Raw genomic sequence first — 18,837 nt, forward strand, 5'->3', positions numbered from 1 at the left:
TGTTTGAGAGCGTCTACACACCATAACACAAGATATTTCTACACTGAAATCTTAGAAGAAGAAGAAGAAGAAAACATCAAGTTTTGTATGCAACCCAATTTTCTTTGTAATTATATTCTCTCTCTCTCTTTTTTTACATGATGTATTCTTGGAGTGAATTGCTACAGTGGTTCTCTGAATAAGACCATCTTCAGAGTTCTTTTCATTTCCCTTGTGAAAAAGAAATTTGAGCATACTTTTGAAAAAAGAGAACTTATTACAGAAATAAAATACTTTTAAGGAATATACTTAAATGCGAACTGAATGTATTGTTTTAGGAGAATAAAACACATTTATATCAAATAAAATTAGTTGAACTTAAGAGTGTTTTTGACCCACCTAAGTAGGACTTAAGTATGTTTTTATATGTAATTTCATAATAAATTCTATTTTCTTTTAAATATGGTGCTGACAATCATTTACGCTGAACTAAAATATACTTTAATGCAGGGTTATTATATTTACTAAAACCAAAAAAAAAAAAAAAGTCCTTTTGCATTTAGGTAAATTTCTGAAATAGAAATAAATGTTTAAAATAGTAAAAAAAAAAAATAGAAATGTAAAAAAAACAACTAATAAATATGACAAAAACACAACATAATTAGTAAAACTAAAACAGAAAATAACAGTGTTACTTATACTAAAATAACACTTATTTAATGCCATTTCAATTGAAACTTGTATGTTGTTTATTTAAATACATTTGTCAGTTTAGTTTAGTACATAATAGCAGTTTAGTACATTTAAAATATATTAACTTTAAATGGAACATGCTACAGTTAAAATTATAATCTAGCACGAGCTCACTAGAGCAGAATGCGTTTACTCGGTCACGCGAGCACTAAACAGCGCTGTGAGATCCAGTGTGAAACCCTTGAATTCAGCGACGAACACAAATGACTCCGTGATTTAAACTAGCCAAAGCCAAACAGAAGAAACACTGTGTGCAACGAGGCGGTCAGAAGCCTTTTCAATCTACACATCGCCCTCATTTACCATAGATTTACTGTAGTAACACTAACTGCACCATGGTATTGTGGCAGAATTTTATTACAGGAGTAATGGTATATAATTATAGTGTATGCATTTGTGATGAAGCATGTGTGCATTTATACAGAATGTTTTTAGACTACTGTTTTTCATACAAATAGGCTAAGGTACCTAAAAACCATATAGTTATATTTTTACCATGGAATTGAGGTGCTATATGTGTGGTTTTAATTGTGTTTATCATGATTTAAAATGTATGCTACTATGGGAGATCATAAGCTTAATTTGAAAAAAAAAAAAAAAAAAAAAAAACTTACATAAAACTGAGGTTGGTACAATTTTTACAGATGTTACTGATTTTAAAAATGAACAAAAATTTACCTCTGCATCCTAACTCAACCTACTGTCAAATGTGCATTTCTAAGAGACAAACAAGTTATAGTATTATTATTATTATTATTATTGTTATCAGGCAACGCAAACCTGTTTCTTGATTTGAAACAATATCACTCATTAGAACATGCAGAAACGTCTCGGGTTACGTATGTAACCCTGGTTCCCTGAAGGGAACGAGACGCTGCATCGAAAGCGCTAGGGGAACGCCTTCAGCGTGACCGCGCTCTGAACCAGAGTGTAATCTGTCCAATGGATGGGCGAGACGTCATAGGCGGGTGACGTCACCGACTGGGAAGCATAAAAGCACGTGCGGTGGAGCCGGCATTTGCTTCTAGGAATGAAGCAACCGCTCGCAGGGATGCAGGAAGTATGGCCTAGAGACACAGTGTCTTGTTCCCTTCAGGGAACCAGGGTTACATACGTAACCCGAGACATTTCCTTCCAGGAACTCGAGCTGCATCGAAAGCGCTAGGGGAACGAGATGCCCATGCCACCAGACTTCCAAGTACCTGCCCTGTGTGTGTCACTAGGAGCACAGCGAGGGCGAAAGAACAGAAGAGCCCGGAGGGGCCCTAAGAAATGGCATCCACAATCCACCGACTAAGGGTCTGCTTAGAAGCAGGCAGACCCCGCTTGGCACATACAATTAAGCTTCTGAACTTTAGTCACATGACTGAGCGGTTCAACTGACGCAGATCTACCATCCTTCTTTGGAACAATGAAGCACCAGCTGTAGAACCCGGACTCTCTTCCGTGACCACCTCGATGGCCTCCTTCCTCAAGAGTGTCTACTTCCTCTTCCATGATCAGAGCCTGCTCGGGGCACACTCCCCGTTGAAAGGCAGCGGCAGAGCCCCAAACTGAATACAAAGGCCTTTCTCTACAGTACGCAGCACCCAATGAGATCCATTTGGCAGTAGTTTCCATGCTGCCTAAATGGTCTACTAAGGGAACCAGTCTCTCGAGACTGGCCTCTGATGTACCCAGAGCTGCTGGCTCGGTGCCCTGAAGCGGAGGACCGGCAGGAGACTGCCGAACCAGGAGCTCTAGAGACCCCCGCAGGGGTGGCGAGCTTCTCAGCTCCACTACACTTCCGGGCGGAAGAAACTGAGAACATCGCTCGCTGGAGCCAGCTGCGCCCTGGAACACTGGCAGGGTTGGCAGACTGATCTCCCGAGGGCACTGGGGGGAGACGGACACCGTATAATGAGGTGTAACCCGCTCTTCCCCAGAGGGGTCTGCCCTCATAAGTCCTGGCCATAGCATCAGGACTGCCACAGCCAAAGCCTCCTATTGAACGACGGTCCTCAGACCCGCGTCATTCCTAGGAAGATCAGGCTGATAGAACCAGACCCTGGAAGGCAGGACCCAAAGAGACACGCTTGGCTTTTTCACTACCAAATGCCTACTGAGGGAACCAGTCTCTCGAGACTGGCCTCTGGTGTACCTAGACCTGCTAGCTCGGTGCCCTGAAGCGGAGGACCGGCAGGGGACGGCCGAACGAGGAGCTCTAGAGACCCCCGCAGGGGTGGTGAGCTTCTAAGCTCCTCTACACTTCGGGGCCGAAGAAACTGAGAATATCGCTCGCTGGAGCCAGCTGCGCCCTGGAACTCTGGCAGGGTTAGCAGACTGGTCTCCCGAGGGCACTGGGGGGAGACGGACACCGTATAATGAGGTGTAACCTGCTCGTAAGCCCTGGGCCACGCCCGTTGGGCTTATTGGCCAAGGACCCCTTAGACTTAAGAACGCAGATCCGGCTTAGCCTTAGAGGTCCCCGACCCAGAGCGTTTGCCCCCACGGCCCCACCTCGGTGGGGTGCGAGTAGCCACGCTCTGTTTTGTGCCTCTCTGAAGAGGGGCTGGCACGCGGCGAGGGCTGCTCCCGCCCAGCAGCCCCCTGAGCTAGAGATAGGCGAGGGAGAAACCGCTGAAACGCCGCCGCCTGTATACAGGCCTCTTGGTACCTGTCGACGACGGAATTGACGGCGTCGCTGAACAGGCCAGAAGGCGCAAGCGGGGCGTCCATGAGGAAGACCCTATTTCCCCTTCATGTCAGATAGGGTCAACCACAGACAGCGTTTCTAGGGAGCTCAGAGATCAGCTTATATTTCAATCAAATTGAGCCCCTATCCCTCATACAGCTCTCTAAGCAGGTATGTCAGCTTGGTGCGCTTGTAACACTGCCATGGTGTCCAGACACGCACCAGCCTGACATGCAGCCGTGAGCCTTCAGAGACAATGCCACGCAAGGGGACAGATAGCACGCGAGCGTCTGTTCCACTCTGGGCATCGCTTCTGATATGAATGAGAATTTCGTAATGCACGCGTCACCTCGGCAACGCGCGCTGCAACAGCGAGCTCTCACTCAAAGGGGGAAGAACCGCACACGCGGGCTTCCACGAGCGAGAGCGCTAGATCTGGGGAATGCAGGAGGAGATAGGGCGAACCCGTCTCCAACCCGTTCGCCAGATCCATGTTGCGAGCCCCGCAATCTCACTCGCCGCCGTGCCTCAGCAGCGGCGGGAAAGCGAAATGTACAGCGGGGAGAAGCTCAATCAGCCCCCTTTCTTTTTAAGAGCTGACTGCACGCCGTTCTCATTCATAATATGCTTGTGCAAACACAGTTTCATTGACGCGTCCACCTCCATGGAGGAAGACAGGTCTAGGGAAGGGAAGAAGATAGGGGCTCGACCATCTTCATTCCACGCTAGTGAAAGCTCACTCCTCAAAGAGAGCCTTCCGAGAGCAAGCATAAGCAATGAAAAAAGCTCACAAAACGGGCAGTCAGCTCCCTTGAGAGCGGAATCTGCATGCTCTGCTCTCAAGCAGACCACACACGAACTGCGTGTATCTCCAGCAGTGATGCAGGGAGGAACACACAGCCCGTAATGCGATCTGCTATCGCCCAAGTGCTTGCACATATTGCTGGAGCCTATTTCAAGTGATTGTGCCAGGACAAACAACACTAAATAAGACTCACAACACAAATCGACAGACAGAGTAGCGGTTGCTGAATGACAAAAAGCAAACGCTGGCTCCACCGCACGTGCTTTTATGCTTCCCGGTCGGTGATGTCACCCACCTATGACGTCTCGCCCATCCATTGGACAGATTACACTCTGGTTCAGAGTGCGGTCACGCTGAAGGTGTTCACCTAGCACTTTCGACGCAGCTCGAGTTCCTGGAAGGGAACTAAGAAATTATTATTTTTTATTTAGATATTTATTTTGTTAAGGAAAATTAGCAAATGGTGCAAAATTCTGGCTTTAAACTTGAAAGAAATAAAGATTTGACATTTATCGTGATTATTATTGATATTGACTGATATGAAAAACAATTATTGTGATAATATTTCTGTCCATATCGTCCAGCCCTACAATGATATAAAATGTACTTTGAAGTTTAAATTTGACGTTATTACCAAGTGCATTATGACAGTGTGCAAATTTCCTTGAACATTTAAAAGTTTATTCTTTTAAAAAAACACTTTAAGTACACTTAAGTTGTTTTTTTTTTTACATTAGTATTATATTATCTGCAAGTAAACGTACACTTTCAGTACAGTTAAGCACACTTCTTGGTTTTTTTTTTTCCTTTTCTTTTTTCAAGGCTTTCCCAGGACTGGGGCCTGTTAAAATGGAGTGCTCCTGTTTGTAGGAGTACAAGCCGGTTCACTTGTGTCCATTTGGTTTGCTGCTTCTGTGTGCTCTTAGCTCAGATTAGAATTTTGATGCAATCTGTGCTAAGCAGGAGATTTGCGGACAGCTGGCAGCTCATCTCATATACCCATGTGAATCTCTTCTTATCTTTCCTCTGCTTTCTCTGTGCATCTCTCTCGCGCGTAACCTGCAAATTTGTGCTTAAAACTGAACTCCGCACATCTCATCCTTGAGCGCGCATGCTATTTCTCTTTCATCATGCTTTTTTATGGTCACCATCATTCACAGTTGGCTCTCTCTTTATCTTGAGCTTCATTCAAAGGTCTGGCAGCTGTACTGGAACGGCTTAATGTTTCAATCTCTCAATCGTTGTTGATCCCCAGACCCACATGATGGTGTAAATCGCCCAAAAAGGGACAGGTCTGAAGCTGTGCTGAGGAGATTTCCCCTCCCTCATCAGAGCACAGACAGATACTCATTATAACGGCTGAGCATGAGAAGTCATCGGAGGGATCAGAGAGAGAAAATACAGATTCGAATAAGCTGAATGTTATGAATTTTTACACAAAATGGAAAATAAGTTGTTTTATATGACCTTGTTTATGGCAAACCCACAGAAATCTGCAGATTTACGCTGAATTGAATGGACTTGATGCTTCTGGCTGAAAGCACAACTGAATTATCCTCAATATTAAATGTTAAGATTTTTTTTTACAAAATGCATTACATTTAATCCAATTTTAAATTGAATTTCTTTTTTTAAGTAAATGATTTGGTTTTACGTGTGTTGTTTTAATTTAATTTCTATTTATCATAACTATGTAAACACTTTGAATTCATTTGGGCTTAAGTGTGTATTAATTTAGTAAATTCTATACAGATTCTATTTTTGCCTACTCGTAATTTTGTCATCGTGGTGGTGTCGAGAGCCTTTTTGAGCATCGAGACATTGATGCTGTAAAGTATAGATTCCTAATGCATTTATTTTTATTAATTTATTTTTTATAAGATTTAACTGAGATCAGTTTGGTTGGGATGTCGCTTTTATTATTATGCTGTTATTATAGCCCATGAAATATTTGGCTCAGCTGTGCAACAAGCCGAATGATCTCAGTGGCTGTTAGATTATGAAACTATTTTGAGATTACTGCCTGGCAATGAATATGATATTAAGTTGACTTCGATTACTTGTAAAATGCTCCCTCTTGTGTTCAAACTATGCATATAAAAGGCTATTAATTATGTTGCAGTGTAGAGTTAAAGAAATGTTCCATATTCAGTACAGTCTATACTAACAGCATAATGTTTATTATCACAGAAAACTGTCAGAAAAAAAGCAATCATGCTCAAAGTAAGGTCATTTCAATGAAAATTCACCAGGCAATAAAACACACACTGTACATAAAATGTATGGCCGCAAAACTTAAAATACATGTTAACATGAGACTAGTGAGTTATATTCAATCTTTACAGGAATGAACAATAATTAGACATTTAAAATCTCTGGAAAACAATGTATGCTTTCTTTTCAAAGTGTTTTATTTGCATTCAATTTTATTTCTTTATTTTGCATCAAAAGTTTGGCAAGATATTTTTACATGAAATTAATACTTTTATTTAGCAAAAATGCATCATATTTAAAGACGTAAAGAAGACATTTGTTACACAAAGATTTCTCCTTCATATATAATAATCCTGAAAAATCTATTAAAAGTGTCTACAAAAATGTCAAGCAGCACAACTGTTTTTGACATTAATAATAAGAAAAAAATCTTGAGTACAAAATCAGTATATTAGAATGATTTCTGAATAAATTTCAGGAATTCACAGGAATAGATTACATTTTAAATGATATTAAAATAGAAAACAGTCATTTTAAATTGTCTTTACTGTATTTCCATCAAATAATTACAAACTACGTTGAATAATAGTGTATTCATTTTAAATGAGATGGGAGAAGTTAAAAATATTTTCTGTGACAACAACCTCATGTCCCAAATGCTGATTTTTGAACCAGGAGCATTCCTTTAATTCTGAGCTTTCGCTCCTGAGCAGAGCCAAACATGCTGCGACCGTCTTGGTTTCTCATTTGGAAGTCTGTGGGCTCTTCATGACTCTTGTCTGTGATTATCCCATCCCCCCTGTGCAGGTGACTGGTTGGCTGCTGTACCATCATTCTCGTCCTACTCCTGGGGATTTCCTGTCACGTGACCATATTCCTGCTTCACCTCCACTCCTAGTATGGAACCCAACAAAGTCCAGTCAGAGGGCGGGTTGAATGTGACCCTGACCATCCGGCTTCTCATGCACGGCAAGGTAAGTTGAGCCCGCAGAGCAGTACAGAGGGAAGTGGATGGGGGTGGGCTTTTGATGTCACTGCTGTGTGCCTCAGGGATCTGTCCTCTACTGACCCAGTGTTTCAGGCCAAGGTGAATCAGGGGTTGTCAGTAGAAGTGACCTTTTAGACTCATTAAATCTCTGTAAACAAGGAACGAATATAAAATGTGGCCATTTTCATGGGGAAATGTGTTCATATACTATTGTGAATGGGCAAAATGCTTACGTTTGCAATGCTTTTATTGGTTCTCCTTTTTGCAGGAAGTTGGAAGCATCATTGGAAAGGTATGTTAAATACTGACTCTGTGTGTGTGTGTGTGTATATATATATATACATACAGTATAGATAGATCAATAGATATAGATAGAGTATATTAAATATATTCAGTATCAGTATATATTTTAAGCACTGAATCAAATTTTCCACTCTTTTTTTTTTGCTACAGAAAGGGGAAACTGTGAAGAAGATGCGTGAAGAGGTATGTTTATTTTTGCTAATTCGTTTTACCAAACTCCTCATGTTCTGTTGAGATTAGCTTTTTTTAATCACACTGACCTCAGTGTTGTTTGTGTAAAAATAATAGTAGTCATTTGAAATTAACTTATTTCCCTTTTTAAAGATGGGATAGAGGAAAGTAGTTTAATATTGCACCTTTTAAGTGTGTTTTTGAGCTGTTTAAAGGGTCTTGGAGTCTCTCAGACCTGAAGCAGAACAAGAATATGAGGGTTAACTTGACTTTTGTCATCCTACAGAGCGGCGCTCGCATCAACATCTCAGAAGGAAACTGTCCCGAGAGGATCGTCACCATCACTGGACCCACAGATGCAATCTTTAAGGCCTTCGCTATGATCGCATACAAGTTTGAAGAGGTGCTGTCCTGTGTATGAAAATCTCACTTAACATAAACCACTTTGACAAAACTGATCAAAATGTTTTGATGTTAATGGTAATGGTACTGTAGGTTTGGGGTCGTTAAAATTTTGAAATGATTTTGAAAGTTTCTTATGCTCACCAAGACTACATTTATTTGATCAAAAATACACTAATATTATGAAATAATATTACAATTTAAAATAACTGTTTTGTATTTTAATATATTTAAACATTTAATTTATTCCTGTGATGCAGAGCTGAATATTTAGCATCATTACTCCAGTCTTCATTGTCATATGATCCTTCAGAAATAATTATAATGTGCTGATTTGGTGCTCCACAACTTTTTTTTTATTTTTTTTTATTTTCAAAGTTGAAGAAAGTTGTGCTCCCTAAATTGTTGTGCAGAACAGCATTTAACAGATTTTTTTGTAATAATGTAAAAGTCCTTCAGTCAATTTAATGCATCCATACTGAATAAAAGTATTAAAATTGCTGAACAGTAGTGTATCTCGATTTAAGTTCAACAATTTAATAAAAAAAAATTGGCAATACCTTTTTATTTTTTTTAATAATCCAATGTATTAAATTCATTTGAAATGAACAGTACATCATCCAATTTGGTTATTTTCTCCTTTTATTTGGAACTTCATGGGCACGAATCAAAAGACACTAAAAGATTATTCTGGCTTCAGTGCACATGCAGCTTCACAAAAACTTTAAACAGTAAAACAAATCATATAAAACCAGTCATTTCAACTCTGAATTCTGATTATGTGAGCCATATTCTGTTGTTTCAGCCATATTAAAGTTGTATTATCTATTACCCATGTTATTAATTTCTGACATTTCTTCAGGATATAATCAACTCCATGAGCAACAGCCCAGCCACCAGTAAGCCCCCTGTCACTTTGCGCCTCGTGGTGCCCGCCAGTCAGTGCGGCTCCCTCATCGGCAAAGGAGGCTCAAAAATCAAAGAGATGAGAGAGGTATGAAACTTTGCCCTTAGTCTTATTTTCTGATCATGGACTGTCAGATGACTTTTACTAGCTTATGCAACTTGGCAAAGCCACAAAACTCACAAATATATACAAATCATGTAAATATATTAACATCTCACTAGACACATCCTGTTCTCAGTGTAACCAGGTCCTTGCTCAGTCTTTCTATCCACCAAGAGTTGCTTTATCTAAAATAAGGTTGAAGGCCCCTGTTGTATGGAAATCACGACATTGCTGATTTCGTTCTTCACTTTTAAATGACTTCAACGGAAACATATGCTTGCATGCAGATGGCAACATTTGGCCCAGCGTTCCCCTGAGAGCAGTGCGGTCTCAGAGCTGATCACACCATCAGCAGCAGCAGAGGATGCTCTGAATCATAGCCTGGTGTTTTTTCTTTTTCTTTTTCTCTCCAGTCCACAGGAGCTCAGGTGCAGGTAGCAGGGGACATGCTGCCTAACTCCACAGAGCGCGCAGTGACAATCTCCGGCACCCCGGAAGCCATCATCCAGTGTGTCAAACAGATATGTGTGGTCATGCTGGAGGTACAGTATTGTACAGTGTTGTTTAAAGGATAAGAATGAAAAAGATTGTATTATTTACACCTCGTTATGTTGTTTTAAACCCATATGACTTTCATTACACTGTTGAACACAAGAAGTTAAAAAAGGAAAAAAAGCACCATCAAGGTTCATCTTCTGAAGCCGTATGATCATTTAAAGTTGGCCTAAATTTAAGATTTATGTATTTGAATTGCATATAAAATTGCTATTCATTTGGATTACACAGTTTTAACATAATAAACTAATAATCTTGTGATACCTATTTGTCAGTCATATATAAATAAAACATGTAAGAAAATGATTGCACTCCAAATAAATCATGGATTGGTTTAAGTTCTATGTCATTTTATCATATTTAAATCAGAATGCATTCATTAAGATTGCTTAGCATAAATTAGTTCACTGTAAAAATTTAATGTATTCAGTTAAAAAAGTATGAATATGGTTTAAATATGGCTAGCTGAGGAACAAGCAATATTCAATTAGTTCAAATGTATGAGATTGAAAGTAATAGGATTTATTGATGATTGATAAACCTGGTTATTGTGTATTTAAAACATGTTGTTTAATGCTATTACAGAAATCTTACCTGTATGACTGACAAATATACATTACATTTAGTTTATTAATTTATTTTAAAACTATGTAATCCAAATGGATGGAAATTTTATATGCAATTCAAATACATAAATATGAAAATTATGCTTGAATATTTTGTATCCGTTTTCTAAATGCATTGTATCGATTTTACTGTGAACTATTCACAGTAAATAGTTATTGCATGTGTTTTACGCAATCATGTGACCTGTCTTCATCCAATCAACAACCAATGGATGGAACCAAGATAGAACAACACTACATTTATTTATTTTTTGATAATCGGTTTCTCTTTGATGTACAGTACATCAAAATATAGAAGAAAATGAACAAATTATTCTTGACATTTATATCTTTTCAATGAATCAGCTGATCAAGTTCACTTATTGACTCCAGAAGTTTTGGATATGGTGCATAAATCGTGTTTATTATATTATATTATGATACAACAAAAGCTGAAAACTTTTATTCCCCACTCATTGTAATTGCTCAGAACAGAGCTGCCAGTAAATACAGTACAACAGAATGCAGAAAAAGTAAGTCTGTTTTGGAACACCGTGAGGCTGAGTAATGAATGTATTTTCTATTTTTGGGTGTAATCCATTCATTACGACAATAACAATGGGGTGGATGCACAACCGTACACACAGCCACACTCTATTACAGCCACCCTGCCAAAGAGAGACTACATTGTTTTACTTGTGATTAATGAGAAACACAAAGCTTCCGTTGGCTTGCTTACGCCTTCTCTCAGTTCATTCATTTAAATGTTATTCTTATCCACCAATGACGTGTAGGGCTGATCTCCTGCTGAGGTGAATTGTGTTCTGATTGGGCGTTATTGAATGCTTTTCATTCTTGGCTTGTACAAGTAATCAGATCACCTGGATTTTACAACAGGTACTGTCTCAACCTTTGTGTGTAGCTGAAATTTTAGAACTATTTTTTAACATTTGCAAATGTGCAGAACAATTCACTTAGTATTGTTCTCAAATTTCAATCTGCTTGATTGGACCTTTCCAGTGTGACAAATGAATTGGAAATATGTGACCCTGGACCACAAAACCAGTCATAAGCTGAATAAATAAGCTTTCCACTGATGTATAGTTTGTTAGATAGGACAATATTTGGCTGAGATACAACTATTTATTATATATTTTATAATTTTATATTTCTATGTTTTAATTTTCTATTTCTAAGAATACTGAAAAAATAAATAAATAACGTTTTCCACAAAAAAAGATTAACCGTACTTGTTTTCAACATTGATGAATGTTTCTGGAGCACCAGTTCAACATAGAAAGATTTCTGCAGGATCATGTGACACTGAAGACTCGAGTATTGGCTGAATTTTCACAGGAATAAATTACATTTTAAAATACAAAAACAATATTACTGTTTTTACTGTATTTTTGATCAGATAAATGCAGCCTTTGTGAGTATAGGAAAATTTTTTCAAAAACAATAAAAATACTTACCAACCCCCAGCTTTTAAACAATGGTGTTCTTCATTGTTTTAAGTTAAAAAAGTCAGCCAGTATTCCATTCGGGGCCCTTCTCTGTTGACTTTTTGCTGCAGCACCTTGATATTTCAGCTTGACTTTTGCTCACTTTGTTGCTGGTTTATTGATTTTTTTGTAGAGTAGACTTGTTGAGCTTCACAAGACACGGCCTAGAGAATACAAATCTTCAAGCGCTGGGGTCTCACAAAATCTGTTCTCCTGCCTGACTTTTGTACAACTTTACCACAGAAACCGCACACCTGTCTACACCTGTCTCATGGTCTAACGCTGTTTCTGCCTCTTACCTCTTCCCCTCTCCTAGTCCCCACCGAAAGGTGCCACCATTCCCTACCGCCCAAAGCCCGCCTCCACCCCCGTCATTTTTTCAGGTGGCCAGGTAAGAGCCGACCCGCTGGCGGCGTCCGCAGCCAACCTCAGCCTTTTACTGCAGCACCAGCCACTGCCTGTTAGTTCACTCAGGTTTTCTCACCTTGTCACTCGCATGCTGTCACACCATCCTAACCAGGGAAATGCCTGCAGAGAGAGAGGAGATTTAGATTGTCAATGAGAGTTCAGATCGGGACTCAATAAGGAGAGTCTGCCTTCTACTGCTATGCAGAGATGGAAATGAAATGAATGCATATTTTTTATGTTTTTGTCTTTCTGCTGCGGTAATGCATTCTAAGAGGTTTTAGAAGACTTTAGTTCACTTTAAATTCACTTTGCAAGTTATTTGTGAGCAGTTATGTGCATTTTGAACTTGAGTGCTTCGATTTCATTTCATTTTCATATTCCAAACTTTTTGCGCCATTACAAGTTACCGTAAAAAGAGAAAGCATGAAAGCATTTGGAATGAGGTGCATATTGATAAGGAGTGAGAAACAAATTCATGCAACTGACTGCCTTAAAATTCTGTGTGAAGGTCAATAAATTAGGACAAATCTATTATTATTGCATATTAATGTTCTTATTTTTCTTATGCCTTTGTTTGAATCGGAAATCGACGTGTTGGGCTGCACTTACAAATAGAGTAATGTTTCAAACGTAGTTATTCTCTTCAGGAAATCAACCTTCAAAAACCTTAGAAGTCTTTGCATATTAAACTGGGATAGAAAGATTATATTTCAACACTGAAAAATACAAAATTGCATACCTCACCTTTCACATTGCGTTTTGACTGCTTTGAGTGTATTTTAATTCTAGATTATTGTTGTTCACTCTTATTGCAAAATAAACTCCTCCCTCTCAGAGCAGATATCATATCCTGTTAATATTTTCAAAGCTTGAAGTGTAACAACACAAGATGTAAGAAACTTTTGATAGAGTTTGTCGACCTGGATTTGCATTAATTTGAGATTCCAATAAAACTTGAAATGTCAAGTTATAAATATTGAAGGGATATGCTATCAAACATGATTTTCAAAGTCATCCCCACTCATTTGCTAACCAACACAAAATACAATGCGTTTGTAATTTTTTTCCACTAATCTAACATTCCTTTGAAGATGAATAATAATATCCTTTAACAAAGCTCTCAGCATCTTTTTAACCTAACTCATTCACAGATACTTCATCCAGCATAACCAGCTTTTTACATGATTAACATGATTATTAGTGTGACACTTTAAATTGATGTTCTTTTATCTCTTATTTTTGAAAATATGATATTGCATTAAAAGAGGTTCAGAATTTTACATACTGTAGAAAACTTGGTGAAGGATGTTATATATTCATCTATTCAGATGGTTCAGAAATAGATTTGCTTTTATTGTCGGGTATATTTACCTACTCAAGGAACGTGTTTGTTATTTGAAGACAATATGAAATATATTTTAAGCGTAGTGTGCACTTGCACTTGAACAGACGCACAGATATGAAAAGCAAGGAGTGTTGTAAATTTGTGTAGAAAAGCCTCAATTATTTAAAGCGCTGAATATTATCACTGTATAACTAGTCATAAAGATTATTCACATAAAATATGAAAGAAAACTCAGCTTTTGAAACCAAATGTCCCTGTAAAATATTAATAGATCCTTTAGCGGTTATGAATCAGTTAGTTCTTGTGTTTAATGTTGATTCGATTTTTCTTGTCTTTTTTTTCTCTCTCTGTCTTCACAGGCCTACACAATTCAGGGACAATATGCCATTCCACACCCAGATGTGAGTCCCCAGCATCCACCCTCTTCCCCCCTAGCACCGTCAGCAGTCTGCATGACTCTGTAGCTTTCAGCGTGGACCTCTCTATTAATATTAAGCAGTAATATTAATATGACGTTTCTGATGTCTAATTTTTGTCGCATTGCAATCTGAAAATGTTCTCAACCTCAGCCCTCTGAAATGTAAGCCAAACTTCTAAGGACTTGGCCTGTTGGAGGAAATGACAGTGTTTGTCATTTTCTAGATAGTCTGCATAGAATACGATACGAGACTCGCTCTGAGGTAATTTGAAAGTGACGTGATTAAACCTAACTTTTCAGACCAAAAAGTAAGTTCACCATTAAGCAAATCATTTTCTATATGAGAAATATTAATGCCGGTTCTGTGGAAGGACTAAAAAGCATGGATTTGTTGTTATATTGACATTATATATGTTAATTGCAGCTGTAATTAGATTTTTCTAATAATTTTCTGTTTGCATCTTACCTGTTGCATTACAGTTTTACATGCACAAAGCTGCATTAAAAGTGTACACTAAACTTCAAAAGAAAAACTACTTTTATTCAACATGCACTTAATGCAGTTGTTCAAAATTGATATTTGTAATATTATAATAGATTATATATATTTCAAATAATTTCAAATAAAGCAAAAACATTAAGCAGCAAACAGTCTTCAACATTGATAATAATAAAAAATGTTTCTTGAGCAGCAGATCAGCATATAATTATTCTTCATATTTTATAGGATGATATGATACTGAAGACTGGAGTAATGGCTGCTTTGCATCACAGGAATAAAATATATTAATATAGTTATTTTAAACTGTAATAATATATCACAGTATTAGTGTTTTTAACTGATCAAATAAATGCAGCCTTCTTTCAAAATTTAAAAAAAAATCTTTCCGACCCCTAACTTTTGAACAGAAGTGTATATAAGATGGAAAATAAGGCAAATGTGGAAAAATAAAAGTACCATTTGAAAAAAAAAAAAAAAAATCATACAAAATTATGCATCACACAGTTTGAGGAGCAGAACCACTGACTTAATCAAAATTTAATTTAATTTCAATTATTTATTTATTTATAAAGCACAAATAAACACAACAAAAGTTGACCAGTGGGCTGTACAGAAGAGAAAGGTAAAATAAAAAAGGAAAATGGAAGCACGCTCACAATCCAGATGATTCTTGAATCCTGATAGCTGTGTTTTCAGCACCGATAATCTGAATGAATATCTATCAGAGAGAAGGAGAGATGCCTTGTGTTAGTTCTTTTCATTTAGGATTGGCAGTGATTGATGCTTAGAGACGCTTCTGCTGACACTGCAATAACTCAAGTCAAGGTTGGACATCCCTTTCAACCTGCTTTAAACTCAGATTTAGAGGGTGTACACAACAACACCCAGCGCAGGTTTGCTGTGGTTCAAAGACTGTTTGTAAAATAGGCTTGCGTGTCCTCTGAAGGTTACCCGCACACTTACATGTTCATATCTCTGATGGATAACGGTTCGCTTGTGGTTCAGGCGACAAATTATCCATGGTAATAACACCACCTTCTAATGCATTTAGACTCTTTTGAGCCACTCGGGTTACAAAAAAGCATAACTACACTCAAGATAAGAAAATTGAGCAAATATAGCATCAAAATGTCAAATTTTGTATCAAGAGTCGAATTTACCATTTGTTAAGATATGTCCCCCGGTTACTATATTATAATAAAATCATACATATAAAATAATTGATTGGATATTCTTTAGTAGGCTGGAATAAAGTGTAAATCTTAAAAAAAAAAAAAAAAATTGTCAATTAATTTTTCCAAGACGCATCATATCACAGATCAGTTAGCGATCGGATAAAATTAACCTACCAAGTCAGGCCAAGTCCTACTAAAGTTTCTATCTCTTCAGCTTTCTCTTTTGCTCTTCTTCCACCACAGTGTGTCATGGCTTCTTATCCTCTTTGTCTCTTTGGTCTAGTTTAGTTTCTTGATTTCTTGGTGTGACCTGTCTTATAACAATAACCTCTTAGCTCTACTGTCCCTCCAAACCCTCAGCAGTTGACCAAGCTCCACCAGTTGGCTATGCAGCAAACCCCCTTTACCCCCCTCGGACAGACCACCCCTGCTTTCCCTGGTACGTACCCACAAGCCCTTTTGAAGTTTCCTTCTCTTTGTACCTGTAGAGACGCTCTCTTCATCTTTCTCTCTCTCTTTCCTTCTCGTTCCATGTCAAGCATCATGACATGCCCGTGGTGGTTGCTCTTCACTTTGTGGTTTTTTTATGTTGTTTCTTCAAAAATGTTATTTTATTTTATTATTTGTTAGTGTTTTTTTTATTTGTAAGTGTTTTATCTTATTTGTTTGTTAGTGTTTTATTTGTTAATGTTTGTTTTATTTTACTTGTTAGGGTTTTTTATTTTATTTGTTAGTTCTTTATTTTGTCAGTGCTTTTTTATTTTAATTATTTTAATTGTTTTTTGTTTTACTTTAATTGTTAGGATTTTTATTTTATTAGTTTGTTTTATTTTTTTGTGTATATTTATTTTAATTGTTTTATTTTTGTTTTATTTTTTTTGCTTTGTTAGCATTTTTTATATTATTTGTTAGTCTTATGTTGTTTATTTTTTTTATTTTATTAAACAATATATCCATTAATGGTTTTATTCTTACTACCCATTATTTCTTTCCTTATTTATTTTCTACTTTTTTGAACTTCAGGTTTAACTTCTGAAAAAAAACCCTCACCTTGCATTGTTTTTTTCTGTTGCGTTTTTTTTTTTTGGTCAGCTTTTTATGAAGCGCCTAATCCTGTCCTGCTAAGACCTGGGATAAAAGATAGTGAGGTTTTCCTGCTTATGCAACATTGTCACATACAGGGGACTAATGGTGTAGAATTTTATGCTCAAAAGGAATTACGAACGGCACAAAATGTGTTCTTTTCTGCCCTTCAGAATCTGGCATAAGAGAAGCATATCAGTGTTTTGATTTTACAGACCACAACACATCTTCCATCAAGCCATTCATTACGTATTCATCTGGATAAACACTGCCTTATTCAAGCTCAGGTTAAAGCTATTACTAAGGGCAAACCGAATGCCATGTGGAGAGCAGAACATTCTTTGCTATTCACACATGTATCATATACCTAATATATGTTTGTGTTAGACCAAGGACGAACTGTAGGAAAGCTTGCCTTGACAGAAGACAAGATGTGAGAACCGCTAGAGATATTTATGTTAGTTTAAGGTGAAAAAAGGCCTCCATAAAAAAGCCTCAGGAGGACTAAGAGTTCCTCGCACTCTGCACCTGGTCCATTAAGGCCACAGTCTTCTAAAGCTCACACAGAGTGTTGACACTTTCCAGCGTGTGTATGCAGTGCTGTTTATCCTAGGCTGTCTCTCGAGCTTCCCTCTGCTCTCTGATCCAGGTCTGGATGCCAGTCCCCCGGCCAGTACTCATGAACTCACCATTCCCAATGATGTGAGTATAATGATTGATGCTCCGCTTTGACTCTCAGTCCCTTGTCAGAAAATCCTAACTGATGACAGAAATAAATTTCAGTTTAGTTGAGAATAAATGTCTGATGTAGAGTCAAAGTCAAACAGAAGTCAAAGTCTGAAAATCCATATTGAAAATAATATCAATATAATAGTATATAATAATATCAAAGACAAAAACAGTTTTGTTGCATTTAGAACAGCATTTATGGATTGATTGATTGATTGATTGATTGTAAAAATGTAAAAGACTTTACCACCACTTTTGATTAATTTAATGCAACCATGCTGAATAGAAGTATCCTTTTTTTAAAAGCTTTTAGACAGTAGAGATCAATTCAATGTTTCAGATTTCCATCTTCCAAGTTTCCATCTTTAGTTTATCCAGTGGGATCTTATTTGATTCTTCAATTCTTTGAATCCCTGCTTTATTAAAAAAAAAATATTATTTAAATTTTTTTTGCATTTTGACATGATTTAGTTGTCTGTCACAAAACTATTCCATTGCAAATACTTGAAAAAGAAGCATACTTTCTGTAACACAAACTGTTTTTTTTTTTTTGACCGTCCTTTAAGAACCTTTCCGCTTTCTTCCCAGCTAATAGGCTGCATAATCGGGCGCCAGGGAACCAAAATCAACGAGATCCGTCAGATGTCTGGAGCCCAGATCAAAATAGCTAATGCCATGGAAGGGTCATCAGAGCGCCAGATCACCATTACAGGAACCCCCGCCAACATCAGCCTTGCCCAGTACCTCATCAACGCAAGGTGAGCCCGTCAACGTTTCACAATTTCTTCCAAACTGCAGTAACATAACATTTTTATTGTGTTCTAACAGTTTCTTAAAAGCAGCTCAGATAGGATCTTCACTCTGTGTACAGAGCAGTGTGTTTGGGGAATCAGTGTGTCAGTGTGTTGAGGCTTGCAGGGTAGCGGCCGGGGCCAAACTAATGCATATTGCTTTCCCACGGTTCTGATGGCAGGTTCAGAGACGTGGCCGCCATGTGGAATGACCCCTCATCAATGACTACATCCTGAAGCCCCAAACTGCTTTCATTATCTGAAGCTATCAGCAGCTGATTCCCAATATACATATATACAATCTTCCCTTAGAACTCATCACCCTTTCCCTTAAACCCCATGGTCAACTTCATCAGTAGCTACGTTCATGTAGGCAGACTTCTGACATTAAGAAAAAAAAAAAAACGGTAAAAAACAGGACAA

General features: G+C 37.8%; 1 protein-coding gene across 1 annotated transcript in view; it reads left to right on the forward strand.

Moving 5' to 3' along the window:
• The window catches only part of LOC306875751 (poly(rC)-binding protein 3-like), a 55,824-nt gene extending 37,021 nt beyond the window's left edge, over nt 1-18,803 (forward strand). The window contains exons 5-16 of the mRNA XM_079426470.1: nt 7,233-7,399; nt 7,682-7,705; nt 7,867-7,899; nt 8,174-8,290; nt 9,152-9,283; nt 9,712-9,840; nt 12,280-12,354; nt 14,076-14,117; nt 16,172-16,250; nt 17,544-17,596; nt 18,212-18,381; nt 18,597-18,803. Of these exons, the coding sequence (XP_079282596.1) occupies nt 7,325-7,399; nt 7,682-7,705; nt 7,867-7,899; nt 8,174-8,290; nt 9,152-9,283; nt 9,712-9,840; nt 12,280-12,354; nt 14,076-14,117; nt 16,172-16,250; nt 17,544-17,596; nt 18,212-18,381; nt 18,597-18,651 (984 nt within the window). The 5' untranslated portion in view covers nt 7,233-7,324 and the 3' untranslated portion in view covers nt 18,652-18,803. The remainder of the gene's footprint in view (nt 1-7,232; nt 7,400-7,681; nt 7,706-7,866; nt 7,900-8,173; nt 8,291-9,151; nt 9,284-9,711; nt 9,841-12,279; nt 12,355-14,075; nt 14,118-16,171; nt 16,251-17,543; nt 17,597-18,211; nt 18,382-18,596) is intronic.
• Nucleotides 18,804-18,837: the final 34 nt, after the last annotated feature.

The sequence above is a fragment of the Barbus barbus genome (genome assembly GCF_936440315.1).
Source record: "Barbus barbus genome assembly, chromosome: 10".
NCBI classification, from domain to species: domain Eukaryota; kingdom Metazoa; phylum Chordata; class Actinopteri; order Cypriniformes; family Cyprinidae; genus Barbus; species Barbus barbus.